This window comes from Coloeus monedula, assembly GCF_965178545.1.
Source record: "Coloeus monedula genome assembly, chromosome: 3".
In the NCBI taxonomy this organism is placed as follows: domain Eukaryota; kingdom Metazoa; phylum Chordata; class Aves; order Passeriformes; family Corvidae; genus Coloeus; species Coloeus monedula.
The window spans coordinates 38,766,141-38,785,647 of NC_138783.1; the positions used below are offsets into that span (position 1 = coordinate 38,766,141).

At 41.2% G+C, this 19,507-nt stretch overlaps 1 protein-coding gene across 1 annotated transcript; it reads right to left on the reverse strand.

Moving 5' to 3' along the window:
• Nucleotides 1-492: 492 nt before the first annotated feature.
• CWC15 (CWC15 spliceosome associated protein homolog) lies at nt 493-14,638 on the reverse strand. Its single transcript, XM_082277744.1, has 7 exons — nt 14,571-14,638; nt 13,460-13,598; nt 11,288-11,400; nt 10,293-10,381; nt 9,443-9,553; nt 1,127-1,245; nt 493-842 (listed from the first exon to the last, which is right to left on the reverse strand). The coding sequence occupies exons 2-7, from the start codon at nt 13,588-13,590 to the stop codon at nt 713-715; spliced, it is 693 nt and encodes a 230-aa protein (XP_082133870.1). The 5' UTR covers nt 13,591-13,598; nt 14,571-14,638; the 3' UTR covers nt 493-712.
• Between the last annotated feature and the right edge of the window lie 4,869 nt (nt 14,639-19,507).

A 19,507-nucleotide genomic window follows, 5' to 3' on the forward strand; every position in this document is an offset into this window, starting at 1 on the left:
GGGATCAAGAACTGCAGTGGTTTATTAAGGAGGGAAAAAAACCCCACAGTTCCATGGAGCATTTCCCACTCAAGGCTCCCCCAGGCATTACATGGCATTGTTCCAGCTGTGCTGAGCCAAGAGAGCCCAGAAAGTAGGAAAGCTGCTTAGAACTTGGACCCACCCCAAAACCGTATCTTTGCTGACAGTAGAAAGAAACTAAAAATGAAGATTAGCTAAGTTACTAACTTGCTTTTAAGAGGAAGTCCAGTTTGCTACAGAAAGTATAGCTCTTTTCAGTTCACACTGCTTACCATACTCAGTTCTTCCTCACCTCTGATTAATACTGAGATTTATCAAAGTTGCATGAGTTACAAACCACCATCACTACAAACACAGGGCATTTTGGAAAGCAATTTAAACAATCAGCAGTATTTATTGCAAATCAGGTTCTCTCTTCTACCACTTACAAGGTGGACAGTAAAAGTAAACACACATGAAGAAAGAAAAACATTCATGAGACACAAACTGGTTTAATTAAAACTGTAAAGGAAAAGAATATGCAGGAATAAAACCTCCAGACACATAGCACTTATTAATTATGAAGCTGTTGCTGATCTTGGAAAAGCATTTGGGAATCCATGACCAAACATTCAGCCTTAAATTCTGAGGGAATGGGAGGGAATGACCATGACCTACCAAGTCCTTGCACGCTACCGCACATAAAACTGTACTACTTGATATATTTTTCCATGAACTTTTTGTGAAATTCTGATCGCAGAGTGTCATTGACAAATCTTTTGTCCTTTTTTGTTTCGTCTATCCCCTTGGCACAGTTCTTGAAGACAACATCATCATCCCACCTGAAAACAAAAGTTTTTAATTTCAGTAAGCTTGTATGAAAATTAGATGCAATATACAAAAACATATATACAGAGTTTGACCCTCCTACAGAACACCTAGTCATTAGGATTAGATTTTAGTCTTTCACAAAGATGAACTATTTTTCTATCCCAACCTGTCTCCTACACACTTGTGACAAGATCTGAGGAAGGAAATAGAAACCAGCTACAGTGATAACATTTTCTGACTCTGAACAGTGAGAGTCAGCAAGGGGATGGGTGTCACTGAACAGACTGCACGGTACCTCCTCTTCACTTTGAAGTTTGCCTGAGGCTGTGCTGGCCCAGTAAGGTTCAGCAGTGGGTTACCACTCAGGATGTTCTCCATGCGAATTCTTTCTTCTTCGGCCTTTTGCTCTTGTTCCTGAGAACCAGAAATGGATGTATTATTTTTCTAGGCCACTTTTCTCCTCTGATTGGTAGAGATACACATTATTTAGCTTTGAACACTCACACAGATGGAGCTTTAATTCTTAGCTCAGACTTTTCAGAGTGTTTGGCACTTGCATATGAGGAGAATAAGGATAGAAGCAGAGATACACTAAAGAGCTTAACTTTGCTAATAAACTGTCAAACTAGCAACACTCATATCTGCTCTATTTAGCTCTGATGTGACATCAAATACTCAGTTAAATTCTAGCTCTACCATATACATATGTATTACATTAAAAACTGTATACAGATTAAAAGATTTTCTTTATCCTCATGAGAAAAGCGAGTACATCATACAATATTCACTAGACAGAAGAAACCATACAGCATGTTGAAACTTCTCTATTTTCAGCAGCTGTTTGGATTTTACAACTACAACTTCCCTAGGGACAAATTAAAAAGAATACTGAGAACCCCACAGTGAAATGAACTGAGGCTGTCATAAGACTATTTAAGAGTTTCAATATTAAGAAGCAGACGAATTTTCTTGTCCTTGTACTGTCAAATGCATGTAACTCAAGCCCAAGTGAAGCAATGCACTACAAGCAACACAAAGTAATTTCACTGCCCACGCTTCCAAGCTCTATTAGCACATCTAGTGACTTAAGTGTTTACAGACTTCAAAATTAATGTTTAATATTCATTTTACATCACTGTATTTTTCCACAAGCTTTCACAAATATTGCAGGGAGTGTTCTTTGATGAAAGAACCAGTAGGAAAAAAAAGTAATTCTTTAAATTTGGATGACTAAGTAGGTTTCCTACTCTGAAGTATGGTCTGAAGACACTGGTTAAAAAATTAACTGAAGCCTCATTAGCACTGCAGGAGAACCAAACCATGGCTTTTAAAAATTATATAAACTAAAACCAAAGAGATCACAAGGTTGGGGCTTTTCCACGAGCTGGGAAAAAAAAACCTGCAGAAAATGAATTGCTGAGGACTTCTACAGGATCCCAAAAGAAGCAGTGTCCTTGCTGCTGGAGTTTACAAGGTTTAAATGCTAAACTTGATGCTGATGCTAGCCAGAGTTCTCTAGCTTCAAGCATTTAACCAATACTAAGTTATTTATTATTACCTACAATTTACAATGTTTTTCCATTAAATTGATCAGGTATGTGAAATTCTGGACGGGCACCCTAAGCCTGGAAGTGTTTAGGGCCAGGCTGGATGGAGCTCTGAGCAACCTGGTCTAGTGGAAGGTGTCCATGCCCACAGCAAGGAGGCTGGAACTAGATGACCTTTAAGGTCCCTTCCAACCCAAACCATTCTGTGATTCTATGAAACTTTCTGTTTAAATACCTCAGCTTTCTTAAGAACATTGATTTAATGTACACACGAATACCAGATGATGCAGGATCACTGGTAAAGATTTTACCTTTCAAAATCTACCCACATTTTAGTTATGAAAAAACACCATTACACTGCTTCTCACAAATAAAATGTAGAACCAGCTGCAATTAATTGCCAGTGGGATGGAAAGAGTTCCCCAAAAGGGCATATTGCTCAAAAACAAAGTACAGCTGCCCTTACTAAAACATATGCCTCGGCAAAACTTGCTCTTTCTTGCTACTGTATCCATGGAGCTGTAACACAAACCACAGCAGTTAGAAGTTATTAACACAAATCAACTAAGGTTTTGAGCTTTCAAATAGCTCTAAATCCAACATTTGCAGTTCAACTTCAGTTATTATCACCCCAGTCAGTATGGGCACATGGAGAACAAAAATATTTGATATGGAACAGCAATTTCCTCCCATATTAGAAATATAAACTCAAATGATACTTTTCTCTGTGGATCAGAGACAAGAAATGTATGCAGCTGCTTCTGCACAGAATGCCAACCTTTGATTTACCATCTTCCTTCCCCATAACATGGAGTAGCCAACAGCCATGAAATCCAAATCACTGCAGTCTGTTGCCATGTGTTCTCACCAGAAGTCCAGCAGCCCTCTGATTATCATACAGCACATGCATGCAAAGCACTGCCTTGAAACCAAGCAAAACCTTGGCTACTGGAACAAGCAGAAACCCAGTACTGATCTTCAGGTACCTCCCAGGAGGTGATCAGATACTGTTTACGACCATGAGCAAATTTACAGCTGGATGCAAGCATGTGAACTGTTCTCTGTGTTGTCCAAAATGAGGTGGGCTCTGCACCATTAACTTTAATCTGCAGTGCTCCATTAAAAGTGAGGCTTTGAAAACACAACAGGCCTGGGAAAAACATTGAGAGCAAATGAGAAGGCTACAAACCTAAAATTCCTATTCAAGAGAAGGTAGCACTACTAAGATCATTGCAAGAAATTAATAGTCCTCTGCTGAAAAACAGTTCTGTGAAGAGAACTTCTTCCAAGTTTATACAGATGCAGCAGTTCCTCATTTTAGAGCTGGACTCCAGGTGAACTCTTCTGAAGGTGGCAGGCAGAGCATGGCACAGTCTCACCCTCAAACTTCTAAGACATGGTCCAAAGTTTCTGAACCTGTGCATCACGCATTATGCTATCTGGGGCAGACATTACTATTTTAGTTTGGGTTTTCACGATGTATGAAAATGCATCCACACACCATTGACATATACAGAACTACAAGTATGCACTTCACATTTGATGTTTTTTAGTGGTCAAAAATTGACTGGAGTCAGCCAGCATCTTCTGAGGAGGAATTACAATTCTTCTTCCCTCCCTTTCTCCATTTCAGATTTGATTTCAACAGTTCCTACAAAGCTGATGATTCCAGCACTCTTTACCATGCACAAAGAGAAGCCAAAAGCTTCCGTCATTTGAATGGCAAATATTCAGAATCACTAGAGAAAGATAAAGTCAATATTAAGAATCACAAAAAATATGCATACTGTACTCCAATGTACTTCCTACACACAGATGCACATTCAAATTTTCTATACTAAGATTTTTAAAAGGCATGTTACACATCATCCTAAATTTTATCTGCTTTGACACAACCCATATATATCCTTCAGCCTCAATCAGCCTGACATAGTTTGATTTCTGATAAAAAGAAAAGCATTAAGTGATAAAATGTGGCGATAGAAAAAAAAATCAAAGCCAAAATAACACTTCTAAGAAGTGTTACACTACAAGAACTAGTTTAAGACTAAAAGAGGGATTTATCTCTGTGTTAAGACACCTACAGATAGACATGGGCCCATAGGCACCTGAGCTCACATCCTGGCAGAGACCTAGAGGATACAACAGGGAGCCAAGACAGCTCTTGTGCTCACCCTAAATTATGACACAGGAGACCAGCCACACTCCAGGCTCTACTGACTGCATCTCCACTGCACCATCATGCTGGGATACACAATTCGTACACTGGCCCCAACAACTTGGCATTTCAGGCTCAACTGAATTCTGTCTACAGCTGATTATTGCTAGCAAAAAAATTGCATTGACTTAAGTCAACTACAGTTGCAGAGGACTGGAAAAGTGGCAGATAAACTAAATGGTCGAGGCAATCTTGGGAATTTCTTTCCTTGGCATATCTGTTTCTGACTGCAAAGGAAAGAAAAACATTGTCACCATGTTTATTTTTAGCATAGTTCCTACCCTTAGCACAGAGCAAGATTACTTTTACAGAAAGTGCTGAAATTCCCCATATGACTCCATTGTATTAAAGCCAGTTATCCTACAGTTTTTATAGATGTTGAGCAACTGAAAGAAAACCTGAAATACCCACATTTCATCGAAGGTTGAAAAAAAGTTTTTAAAAAAAGCATAACCTGATTTAAACACGAATTTTTGAATGACAAACTATGATAGCACTGCCTTTAGCAGCAGGGAATGAAATTCAAGAATGCACAGATCCACCTCAGTTATCTGATCCTGTGCAAGTTACTAACTCTGTGCAACACAGAGATTCAAATAATTCATTGAGACTTCAAAAACAAAGAGCACTGAGTAATCACAACAGCAGCATCCACATGCAGCTTTGTTGTCATTTTATCCACAAGGAAAGGGATGTTATCATTAGTTCCTGGCAAGGGTTAAGTGTTCCTGGCATGTCTCAAACACTGTATGAAGAAACATACTCTGCCATCTGCTTTTGCCTCTTTACTAAAATTCTTTCTTAAACACTGATTTGATCTTCTAGTTTTAGTCAGACCCTTAAGATTTAACTGAAAAGGTTAGTATCTATCAAGACTCATTTTCTGATCTTTTATCTGAAGGCCTGTGACACGGCTAAAACAGGGGGCAGAGCTAAGATTTACTCTGACTACTGGTAAAGTAATACATGCAGTTATAGAGAAACGCTTGGTGAAATAAAACTGTTAAGGAAACAAACTTTAAGTCTGCTCTCAGCTAAGCAAAAAATTAATGAATATTAAAACAGGTTTGCTAGAACTGCACACATACATTCAGCTGCTCAATGGTTTGAAGTTTCTTTTTAATTATTTCAATTTACTTTCTAAGGAAGCACTGGCAAACTGAAGAACAAGAGCATTGTAAAGCTTAACTTAGAATATTGAAATGTTTCCTGAAACCTATCCATGGATGGTTAACACAGACACCGACCTTGTGTTTGCACAGTTTTATACAGACCTAGAATTATTCCACAGAAATGGCTTTCAAAACTACAATTTCCTGGTCATCTTAGTGTCTGCTAGATACAATCTGAGATTACAAATGTAGACAGAAAGTCAGCAGGACTCCCACACTCAAATGATTTTAAAAAAACATTCATAGCATTTATTTAATGATTCTACATAATTTCAGGTAACTTAAACATTCTGAGAAGTTAACAAGCTTTGAGAGGAATTGCTTATTTGGCTGACGAACTATTAGAACCTCTTAATATTAATATTGTCAAAATTAGATTTAGAGGACTTCTATGGAAATTGGTGTTACCCATAAGGGAAGTTAACAGAGAACAGGATGTCCTGTAAAAAAGCAGATTCTCATATTTTGTTTTTAACTGCTGTTTCACCACCATTTGGAAAGGAGCCGTTCTCCTTTCATGGCAATTTAAATAATGAACACAAAAGTGATGAGTGAAGACTGTTAACAAAAATACAGTTTACTCTAAATGAACTCTCAGAAATAACTGGACTAGCATTTTAATAAATCAAAATAATTTCAGTATCAGGGAAAAATTTACATACGGCACAGGTTTGGGATACATTACAGTTGTTTACCCTCTTAATCTTGTTAAGGCCCTGGGATGTTCACATTAATCTGCCTGCATAACAAAGGGGTTTGAGAATGATGACCAGAGTGAAGAGAGAACAGGTATTCACTCCACAGTTTCCCCTTGCCTGGCCACTGGCTTCCACATGCTCTCTACTGTGGACAGCAGCATTTCAGCAGGTAAAGCATTCCTGTACATGGATTAGGATTAACAGCAACTACACGGGTAAAACTTTACATGCGATGCTCTCCTGAAGTCACCTGAATGATTAATACAAGGTCAAATGGCTTGCAGTACATAGTGACATGAAACTCCAGGTATCTGAAGGGAAAATGAATTCATATAAAATAACTCCAAAATGCTTTGCCAGTTAACACCTTATGTCAGAGACATGGAAAACAAGGCATAATCTAAACAGATTGCACCACTAAAGCCAACGTACATAAGACGTCTTTCCAAAGATGACCCTTACTCCTAAAGACTCTTTCCAAGGCTGTGCCCCACTCTGGCTTTTACTTTTTCCATCAAAATAATCTTAGTTTCCTATTCCCCAAAAAACCACAAGAAAATAAAATTCCAAGTACCTGTAGAGCACCCTCTATTTACTGAAGATGCCAATTTTAAAGAGAGCCTACCTGACACCAACCGGTGAAAGGATGAACACTGTAGGTCTAGATTCTGAGTGTGCAATAGTGGGCACTACTTCAAATGAATAACACAATTTTGTTCAGTATACATACAGCATTTGACATTAAAAACCTGCTGCTGGAGTGAAGAGAACATCCATGAAGGTAACACATTACATTTGCTGTTAAGAGACAGCAAAGTAAAACAAGTGCTATCCCAAATACTTCATGGCTTTCAGCACCCTCTAGTGACAAAATTAGAATTTCACAGAGATTATAACGTTCCTACTTCCCACACATGATAAAAGAAGCAGGCACTTGGTTATCTGAGCTATTTACTAACAATTTACTTACAATTATTTTCCTAATGCAAGTTTTCTACACTGAAATGTGACAATTTACGCTGTTTAATCTTGATGCATAATTTCAACTATCAAGCAAAGTGAAAAATCCACACAGACCTAAGCTTTCATTTTAAGCACTGTGCAAGGACAGCTGAGATCAAAATCTTTCCTACACATGGCTACACTTAATTTGTATCTTAGTACATTTCACATAGGAATATATGAGGTCGAATTTTTGACAGTGTTTTTTAAGTAATTTTCACCATGTTGTTACTGCAAAAGACAATTTCATTGCTTCAAATGATGTGCCTCAAACGCCTCGACAAAGAGACAAGAGATGCTTTCAGACACACTTTAATGTAGAAGACCTCTCACAGGCCAGATGGGCAGTCAAGTAGCAACAGTCTTCTACAGCACAATTTCTGCACTGAAGCAGCATGGTACAGCTTTTAGCCTTCCATAGTACTTAAGTGCAGAACTGCAGAGCTCACTGGTGCTACAGGCCTTGTTGAGTCTAAAGGTAAATTTTTATATTGTTAGGCAAGAACAGGCTCGCAACTACAACGCTGCCAACAGCAGTTAAAACATAATCATCTCCTTGCTGTTCCTAGTGTCTGCTGGAAGCTCTGCCCTGTTCACTGCCAGCTAAGCACTCATGAAAGACATTAAACTATGAATGTGTATGTTAAGCTACAGGAAAGGTTACAAGTAGTTCAGAGGCACTAAAGCATTACATTGTTAGAGCTGCCTTTGATTAGCCTCCTGATCAGCATCTCGTGTTTATTTAACATGTTCTAAAAAACCACCTCAGATTAGTTTATACAAAGGTGACAGGTGGCTTGGGTATTTTGTTTGTTTGTTTAGGGATTTTTGTTTTGTTTTACAGGAATGGAGAATATACTTACAAAAACATACAAAACTACTCCAGATGAAGGAACCAATGTTTTACAAAAGCACTAAAACATTTAAGCCCTACTCAAAAAAAGAAAGCACTTCGTAAAAGCAGATGAGGGAACTCTGCACATATCCACTACTTCTGTTGCACCATCAGAGCAGAGTGTTTCAGCAGTGAAGATGAAATACCTGGACTCTAAATTCTGTTGCAGTACATTATTAGAACCAGTACCCAATACAATCCTAAAACCTGGTAAGTTTGACAACACAGACTACTCCCAGAAACAGTCCCTGAAGTCCAATCAATAGTTAGGGATTTTGCTAATGCACTCCATCCCAGCAATTTCTCTCACACCAAGGAGGTAATAGTATCAACAGCATAGGATTTAATCCCACTCACAGGAAAACATCTGTAACTACAGGGACTTCCTTCCCCTTTCAAGGGCAGAACACAGTGTTTCTGTCTGTAGAGAGAGAGATTATAGAGAGGTATGAAAGCTACCCGTGAATTAAGTTTCCCATTTCTGAAAAGACTGCTGTATTATTATCTGGTTTTGCAGAGACATTTATCAAATGAATTTGCCTGTGTATAATCACATGGAAATAGTTCTGGTCTTACAGTTCAAACTGGTGCTCCTTGCAACACAGCACCAAAGCTGTGAAAGGACAACTACTGTATAAAACCTGCAGCCACAAGAAACAGCATCAAAAATCACACATCTTTCTTTCATAAATACAATTAATATTTCTTGTTTCATAAAAGCTAGTTAACAAACTAAATTACACTGGATTGCATGCAGCTCACTAATGCCACTACATACTTTGGTATGATAGCTGAGTTCAGAGGACTTGCACATGAAATCAAGATTATCTTGACTCATTGCCCCTACAAAGCATAGGAAAAGTGAATAAAATGTTTCACTGAGTAAAGCATTCAGTATGCCTTATAAAGAAAAAAAGTCTTAATAATTATTAGATAGAAGAACAAATGCATCATACCTGAGAGGAGGTTTGAACAGCACTTTGTTCACCAGTTCTCACTCATCCCAAGTACTTAAGGCACACCAGTGTTAATAGACACCAGTACACAAAACCAGGTGCTTTTAATGTGTGAGATTTTACCTTTCGAGCCTGTTCTTCAGCTCGTTCTTTCTTGATTTTTTCCAGCTCAGCCAGAAGAGCTGCAGTGTCATCATCATCACTGTCTTCCAAGTCCTCATCTTCATCATCTTCCTAACAGTAACAAATGGAAGGCAAGAATCAGCTTGGTCATTTAATGTAATAAAAATGGCCATGGGCTGCCCAGCTAAGGCTACAATTTGCTGCTGGCTGATTTCTGAAATACTTGGGTAGCAGCAAATACAATACAAATGAGGTTTTTACTCTTCTACAGTAACGTTGAGAGAAAAATAGGTTTGTGCTTTTGGGATGACTGCAATTAAAAATGCTATGTAACTGACAGACTCTAGAGAATGGCTGTCCCCAGTCGCTAATCACTGTGATACAAGTCATTCTGTGTGCCTGATTACTCTGTCCAATACTGCTGGGACCAAATACCACAGGATTAAAAACCCCTGAGCTTACTGTCAAGCCTTTGACTTAACTCCTAGAGGTCAGCATAAGAAGTAGAGTCAAGGGCAAGCATTTTTTTGCTCATGCAGACAGTCATTTGCAGGTATCTCAACAGTTCTACCTCTGGGGAACTCTTACTAACCCAGTGGTAATTCCCCATACTCTAAGCGGTATTTTCAGTTTCCTACATTTTTTTTGTGCTTTCCAAGAATACCATTACAGCATGGACCAGAATCCTCTGAACCACTCTGGACTTTCACCACAGTACAGAAGCTGTAGAAGGAAAATAAGTTGGAACCTGTCTGAAATCTTTAGGTGACCTAAAAGTACATATTGCATGAACAGCAAATCCTTAAGGCAGGGTTCTGAAAGGAAAGAAGACAGAAAAGAAGATACATACATCTGTAAGAGGATCATCTGCATCAAGATTTGCTGCAGGAATCTGGTCTAGCCGAGGCTTCTTAGACACAGATGATGATGTTGTATGTTCTGTGGTGTAAGAGTTAAAAGAGAAAGTGACTAAGTCACTTCATTTAACAGCATCTAATGTCAGAAAGCAAAAATCTTCACAATTTGTCTTGAATCAGGCTAAGAGAAACAAGGTTAAGCTTACCTTTCCCTCACTTCTCAATCTTAATGCCCATGTTAATTCCTCCCCCTAGGTAGCCTCAAGAGCAGCAATAACAGCCCAAACTTACAATTCGGCCTCCAGAAGTTTTTTGAAATCATTATTATTTCAAGCCGAAAAATAGCAGAAAAAACAGCTGTGGAGAAACAGCTGTTCTTATCATATATATCCAACTGGAAGGTTCCCATTTAGGATGATCCCAAAGCATTACTGTTGGCTAGTTTGGTCCAAACCACATCTACTTACTTCTGTGAATTTGAGAGCCATGCAATAGCTTCACACCTAAACCTGAAGTACAATAGGTTGTAGTTTAATACTAAAAACGAGTATTTCTCAAAAAGATCTTTGATTGTGTTACTACTTCACCATATCTGAACAGAATCGCATACTTTCAAACAGATTTTATTGTTACACTGGTGCTGTAGCAATAGAAGATGACTCATTACCCCTTCTTCCTGTCTTGCTCGTCCAAGTACAAAAAAAAGCCCTTTAGTAGCTGTACACACTTGTTGCCAATTCATTACAATTATACTGTATTGGCTGGGCATGCTTTTCTACCAGCTGGCCTAGATTTCTGCTAGCATGAAGCCAGCATGAAAGCCAGTGGACATTCCCTTGCAGGTCAACAGTTCTGAACTATCAGACCAATACCCTAAATTCTACTCTCATGACATGCTGTCTGCAACTGCAAACTTCTTACAGCACCAAATTTCACGCAAGAGCAGTGTTTCACAAAGGCATTAAGATTTTTGTTTCTTGGTTTTTACCTCTGGTTGGTCTGTCTCTATTCTTTTCTCTTGCAGCAACTCGTTCTCTCTCCTCCAGCTCCCTTCTGAAATCGCGGTTACGCACCTCTTCAGGAGCATCCTGAGTGGTCTGTCTAAAACAACAAAAGGGGAGAAAGCCTGAAGTTTGACAGTCTACAGCTGGGAGCAATTTTTTCAGGGAGGCCAGTAAATCCTGGGGTGCACAGGGAGCAAGAACTGGGTTCCATGTAAACGTATGTTTATTCTCTCTTCAGCAGAGCCCTCCTGTGTACGTACGCATTGCACACACAGACCGGCCACGCCACACGCTTGTGCTCCTTCTGGTGGCTCTTGAATGAATGAAAAGACCCCACTTAAATTCCTACAAAACAGGGTGACTACACCTGCCTGTAGTCACTATGTTGAAATACTCTGTTCTCCAGCAGTCCAATCCCAGTGTCCCCGTAGACATCCACACACATTATGGTCACCTTTCTTCATTGTTGTACTACCCAAAGTTGCTGCTGCAAACCCAGTCCCTTAAGGCTTACAGATAAGACCAAGACTAGAACACCTTTTTCACAAACCTTTTCTTCTCCATGAGACCAGACCACGACCAATAATAAAAAAGTTGGGAGAACAGACAAAACACTAGCTTTAGTGAAAACACCTTGTAAATACATGGTCATCCCTCTTTTATATAACAACATACCAGCAAAAGCAATGAACTACATTTATCTGAGTCACATTAAGTTCCACTTAGAGACTGCTGACGTTTTTGTGGATATCTTGAAAAGCACTAGTGAATAAAAACAAGCAGCAATTTCTTTCACCTCTCTGTGAACCCAGTGCTGGAAGTTAAGAGTGCCTGGAAGAAACCCAGACTTGAGCCATTATAAACACATTGTGTGCACAGCCTGTCTTTATGATGAAGTACTTAATTTGCTTTTGTAATTAAAAACCTGAATTTGGAATCCCTGTTAGAGTTGCAAAATTTTCCCAAACCCTGTGCCATGCAAACAAACATGAATGGGATTGAAACACTGGACTTTTCCTGCAGTGATGTAGTCCTGGCAATTTAACAAAGACAACTTTGTTTTAGGTACTTGAGAGAAAGACCAGAAGACACTTGATGCTCCATCCATCTCTCCCTCTCCCACGAAAGGAGGGATTTGTTAAAACATATATGATATATTCCCATACATACCTGTCTCCACAGACTTCTTCCAAAGCAACAGACTGGTGTTCCAAACCCCACTTTTGTTTAGAAAACAAACCACCAGCAATTTTCCCAGCAAAATGCATTTGACAACACTTTTTGTGTTTTTTATTTGGTATTCTTCAAAACACTCAACTCCCTTATGAATACATACTCTTAAAAACCAAAGGGCAAGAGGGAAGAGGTGACAAGTCACACATCTACACAAAAAAGTGCAACAGTAAAACCTTAACAGTAATTTCACTGACAAGAGTAACATCAGTTAGATAAAATGAGCATTTTTAGAAAGAATTAAAATTAAATGTGTCAATCACACTGACTCCAGATTTTATTTACTTTTTCAAAAAGATAAAGATTTATTATGCATTTCAGACATAGGAAAACATTAGTAAGATCACATTATCTTCCTCACTGGTTAAAGAAACTTCTCCCAGGACCTGCGTAAACCACCTGCAGCTTAACATCAGCTCTTCCAACACACTCCACTACCCCAGTGCTAGTCCATGGCTCCCCTGCCTGCTCTTAATGCCCTCACCACAGAGTCCTTTGCCAAATACATGATGTGGTTTTCCTGCCTTTAAGATGTGCTCAACTTCACTTCTCTCATCCCATCTTGCTCTGCAAGTGACAGTACTCCCTGTGGCTCAGTCCCAATGCCAACTCACTTTCCACTTCACTGCCCAAAATGTTCAGTCTCCAATGCTTATCTTCTCCTGATAATTCATGTGCATAAGCAGCAACAAATTATCACTAAAATTAAACCTCCCCAAGTCACCTGCAATGCGTTTGAGCTCCTAGTTCTGCTTTTGAGACTATCACTTTCGGCCCACCTGTTCAGCACTGCTGCACAATCTCTGGACCTTGCTCAGTGTCAAACACATCAACATATACTGAGAAAATTTTAAGAGTAGTACTCATAACAAAACAGTCATTCCCAGCCTGTTTTGCCCTGACACCCAAAAAATGATACTAACCTGTATTTGATTTTAGTATGAGAAGGAAGATCTCTGCTGGAATACTGTTTGGATAGCTGGCTTAAGTCTCCTTCACCTTTTCCTCTTCCTCCTCTTGCAGGTTCAAACGTTGGCCTTGCTGCTGTCGTCATCTTCACTCCTACAGGATCAAGGGATAAAACAAGTTGTTACTAAAATTTACAGTGAAAGACACTCATTAGGAGCTACATTGCTCCTGGACCTGTCAAAGCAGTGACAAGTCCCACTACAGTGTATCAGCTGTCACTCAGCTCATGAGCCCAAAATTTAAGTAGCTTTTTATTGACAGAATCTATCCAGGTTTCAAAATAATGTCTTTTCCAATATGCTTGAAAGACAATACATGGACTATAATTTAAATACGAAGCTACATTTGTGAAGTAAATAACACCAGTCAGGGACTGATCTCGCATCCTTAAAGCCAGCAATACAGTCTTGTAACTAAACTCCTTCCCCTCCTGAAAAAAACCAGGACACTAAGTGCCAAAATCCAGTCTTTCCTTAAAACACCTCCAGGGACAGTGACTCCTCTATCTCCTCGGGCAGCTCATTCCAATGTCTAATCACCCTTTTGGTGAAGAAATTCTTCTTCATGTCCAACCTAAACCCCCACTGGCACAACTGCAGGTTACTTCCTCTTGTCCTGGGAGAAAAGGCCAGTTCCCACGTGGCTCCAACCTTCTTTCAGGCAGTTGTAGAAAGCGATAAGGTCCCCCTGAGCCTCCTCTTCTCCAGGCTAAACAACCCCAGCTGCCTCAGCCGTTCCTCACAGGACTAAATCAGTCTGTATTCGGCTCTAAAGGACCCAGACTCAACCTGAAACCTCTCAGGTTTCAGAAATACCCGAAGAAGCCTCTTTAGCGCTACCAGGAGTTATCGGCCAGGAGGGAGTGACCGAGCTCGGCCTGGAGCTGAATTGCCTTGGCCTTGCCGGGGTGCGCCCTGCCGGGAGGGCCCGAATCGCAGCACGGGGCCCGGCCGCAGCCCGTCCTCTCGCTGGGCCCGCATCCCCCCCAACACCCCCTGCTCCAGAGCCGCCTCTCCTTCTTCAGGACCCTCCCGCAGCCTCCCTGCCGCACTCCCGAGCACTCACACCGCGGCCTCCTCTGCCCTGCGCAGCCGGGCCCTAGAGCACCACCATAGCTCCGCCGGGCACCCACAATGCACCGCGGCGGGCCATAGAGACGGGAGCTCTGACCATCGAGAGCGGCCGCCATGACGGTGCCGGGGCGGAAGCGCGCTCGGTAGCGATGGCGCCCCCGGTGCGGGTGTCAGGGCAAGGAGGGACGGGGTTAGGCAGGGGGGGCAGGGAGCCTTGTGGAGATAATAGGGGAGGATAGAAACAGTGGCAGACGGAGGAAAAGGGAGTACCTAAGGTATTCTCTTTATTCGGGCGTGTGTATTAGGAACATCAGCCTAAGTCTGACTGTAAGGTAGCGATGTTTGACTTGTCCCTGCCCTCCTTGCAAAGAACTGCTTTACATGGTGTAGGTGTTTATACAATAGATTTAGACTGGACAGAAGGAAGACATTTTTTACTGTGGCGGTGTTGAGGCGCTGGAACAGGTTGCACAGGGAAACTGAGGATGCCCCATCCCTGGAGTGTCCAAAGCCAGGCTGGACGGGGCTTTGAGCAACTTGATCTAGTGGAAGGTGTCCCTGCTCATGACAGGATTATGTTTAAGGTCCCTTCCGTCCCAAACTGTTCTATGATTCTATAGTCACTGCTGTCTGTGTAAAGAAGCCAAAGCACGAACGACCATCACTAAGGAATTAAATTCCCCCTCTTAAACTGCAGCTCCTTCCTGTGCTTATCGTTCCTTTTAGGTGCACTTTATTATCAAGGTTCTGCGAATCCACACCAAGGCATGTGAAACTAAAGGGTCTCTGATATAGCTACAAATTAACACGGAAACATTTTCCTGAGAACTCGACACCCAACACGCAGTTTAGAAGAGAGCCCACAAGAGGTCCCACAGATATTGCTATCCAGGCAGCTACAGCAACGATGGAAATTGCACCCTTTGCGTCAACGAGCCATCAGAGAAAGCACTTGGAAGAAGTGGCCTTTAGTATAGAAAGAAACCAATTATTTTAAGCAACTTAAGCTTCACTCTGAAGTTGGGTAAATAGTAGCACTAATTACTGTGTCATATCCCAAGTTACCTGTCAGTAACCACGTATCCAGCAGTGTGTTTTCTCATCTTCAAGCCTCTATTGGCACCCTGTGAAAATGGGTTTACGATTTCTTCCACTACAGGCACTTTAAACTCAAGATCAAACCTTGCAGAGAAATCTGGCTTAAGGAATTTGGTGTTGTTGGGCTACACATCACAACAGCCCGAACTGAATGCATCATTCTGTGATGGTGGGTGTTATTCCTAGATTATAAATCTGTGGACTTTAAATCAAGAGGCACTGACTATGCTAATTATGATTATGATTATAATTAGCTGATTATGATAATTTGGCTGTTGTGGTGGAGCAGAATGTTATGTTTTGCTCAGTAACATGTCCTGAAGGCAGTGCCTAATGTTCAGTTTTAATATCCATCTGGCAGAAGGTATCAAGCCTTGATTAAAGACCTCAATAAATGAAGGGACCTCTCCTGCTCTTGGGCTAGAGGAAAAGGCAAGCATTCCACTGTGTGTTAAAAACTAGCACAATCCCTGCTCTAAACAGATTAGAAGAATCTTCAAATAGTAAAGGAATGGCTTTGTGTCTTTGGCCAAAATTGTTCCCCGGGGAACTTCCCTTCCCCCAGATTGTGTGCATCATTGTGAAGATGTGTTTTATGGTCAAGGGCTTGATTTCCTTAGAAGATTTGAGCACTAAAGAAGGATATTGGTGAAGTGGAGGTGCCTGAGTCATGATTCCTAAAAATACCTACTCAGTTTTGTTGCAGAGGCACTTAACCTTCACAGGTCCACAACTTTTGGGTTTAAAGATTTCTAAACATTAAGATAAGAGGTTTTCCCAATCTTAAACTTGTTTGGATTTAGTTTAGGAGTAAGAAGTTTAGCACCATATTGTCTCCAGGCCCTAACAAAAATAGCTGGTCTATTCCCCAGCTCAAGTGCTCAGAGAGCCTTCGTTCAGTAATTATTCTCAGAGCATGTCCGCTCTCATCAATATCACCATCAACTTCTCAGTCCCTCTGGGTCACATCACAGAGCTCTTTCCCATGCAGGGCTCACCCTGCATATGGAGAATTATTGCCCCACCAGGCAGGCTTTGACATTTAGGGACATTCTCCCTGTGTTTTTGACTAGGCAAGTATAAGGGGAGGGATTAAACTTCCGCCAAAGAGCAGGGATGTAGAAGGAGACACCAGTCAAGTTCAGTGGTAAAGGTGTGAATTCCTGTGTTCCTGGATTATGCATTAAAATGCCATCAGATAGTGTAAACAAGCAGGCAATAACAAAACCCCAGATCTTCCCCCTTCCCATGGCTGCTCCAATCTTTGCTGAGCAATTTGGCTGTGGCAACTCTTAGAAAGGTACTGTGTACTGCATGGAAAACATGAGAAACAGAAGAAGTCACCACTTCCCTTGTTCATTTCCTCCAGTGATTAGTTATACTCACAGTATAAAACTGCACCTTATTTTTAATATCAGTTGTCTTTGTTTCCAACCACGGGTGCCTTTTGTGCCTTTCTGTGGTAATTTTAAAAGCCTGTGTTCTCACTAGGTATTTATACTTTGTAATCTAGTTTTGCTGCTGCCTTTGAATAAAGTAAGCAGCCTGGGCTCTTCTAACCTTAGGATTGCTTTCTTCCTCACATCAGTTATTTGAGGACTTTTTCTTGCACTCTATCCAATTTATCAACAACAAAAATATAAGAATTGTTTCAGCATCAGCTCCATCAATGCAAACTAGGGAGATACAGCCGCTTCCCTCCCACAGCTTTCTATGTGATTGCTTATCTGAGGATCACACCGGCCTTTTTACCCACACCACAGCACTGGGGGCTTGAATCCAGGTACATGTCCGTGGTGACTCTTGAATCCTTCTCAAGGTTATCATTTTCTGGATTAGAAAATGTCATGTAGTCTCTGAGCTGCAACACATAAACATACTTGGTTGTGTTAGAGACATCGGTCTTAAAAATAAATCCTTTGCTGGTGTCACTAGCAGAGCCTCTTAGCTAGTGTTTCTGGTACCTGTAGACATTCTCAGTGCAATTTTGTAGCTGCTTGTTGATCACACCAGGAGATTGATAAGGCTGATCGATACTTAACTCACATAAGCACAGTTAACTATTAAGAGACAGCAAATGTTCATCACAAAACCTAAGAAGCAGGATTCATCTTAATCTTGTCAAGATAAGAGGAACAAGAATTTACTTGAAAACAACACAGAAACCGCTGAGCCTTCCTCACCGGTCACACCGGGATACATCATGCATGTGTGAGACATATGCTAATGATACTAATGACTTCCAAGAACTAATTTGTATAACCACTCCTATCCCAAGGAATGTGATGACTATTCATGAATTTTACCCATAATACTGTGCCGTGAGTGTGTGTTTGGAGGAGCGAACCCCCACGCACCTGGTGCCGAATAAAGCAAATACCCACTTCTCTGACTCTGCCTCTGAAGTGTCTCTTGGCCCAGTTTGGGGCGATTCTTTGGTTATCCCAGTGCTTTAGGATGTAGGTCTCACCAAAGTGCTGGTCCTTCTCTGAGATCATGGCAAGACTGCAAAAGATATCATGTCCTGAAAGAGAACAAAAACATTTATAAAAATATTATGCCTGTTTGGAGCCTTGTTAATGTTTTTCTCATCTACTTCTTGGCCTGTAGTGTTATGAAGATTGCTTATGTTCCTAATGGACTTTAAAAACTCCCTTTTAGCCTTGCCAGTGTAGGGATTTTTCCTGTTTCCTGTGTAATTTTTCTGTTCTTGACATCTTCTGATGTGTATTCTTTGGCTTTTGGTTTCCCTTTCTTCCATCTATAGCATTACTCTTACCTGTTGATTTTCACTGACTTTTTCTGAATCCAGAAAGGAATTTAGTTGAAGAAGTTGTAATTCCTGAGTTTTTGTGTCTCCCACTGTAGGCTGTCTTCTTCCCACCCTTAAAGTACAGTAGGAGGATGAGCAATCTTCTCTTTCAAAGCAGTGCTCTGAAGGTGAGCATTTTCCCCAGCAGGGCAGAGGTTCAGTGCCAGAATGGAAACCTCCCAGCTTGAATCTTCCCCTTGTCTCTCCATTCTCGTGAGAGCCTGTCTTTGGCCATCTGAGGCACAGCTTGCATGGCTGATCAGCAGTAAATTGAAAATCCTGTTTCTGCTTTGGAGAGGCCACAGCACCACAGCACCATTTCCTACCTCAGGACACTGTGTGCTTTGAAGGATTGTGCCTCCTGCTGGGAAACAGATATGGAAGGGCACAGGGGATTGTCAAGACTAGAAACTTGGTGCAGGAATGCTCAGCATCCGAACCAGCCCTAAAATAAGTTTGTGGGAAGTTGCTGTTTCCTTGATTGGAAAAAGAGTAGAAGCTGGGCTAGGCTGTGACTCAGTCGGTGAGTCAGCAGGGGCTGCTTTCCGATGAGGCCATCTTGTTTTCTTTGCTCTCTGTCACACCTTCCCTGCTGCCTGCCGTGGGACAGTAAATACCATTTACTGCTGCTTCTCTTTGCTCACAAAGTCATTCCAGCCTGTAACCTCTGCCCTGACGCCTCCCACTGCACCGTCTCTCCAGCTTTCTGCTTCTGTGCTCCGTTCGCTTCCATTCCCTGGGCTGCTGGGATTTTTGTGCCTTCAGTACTCCAGTCCAGGGTGTATTTAGCAGCTGCAAACTCCTGCTTTGTGGCAACAGAGACACATTGTGACCTATTCACCACAGAGGGAAAATCCCAGGAATGAGAAGGAATTCCCTGGAAGAAAAGACACAGGATGAGGACCTGATCTGGATCCTCCCCGAGGCAATGGTGACCTTCATCAGACACCGCAGACTGTGGCCTCTCAGCCAGCCATTAAACGAGCCAGACCAGTGCTGCAGGTCCAACATACTGGTTT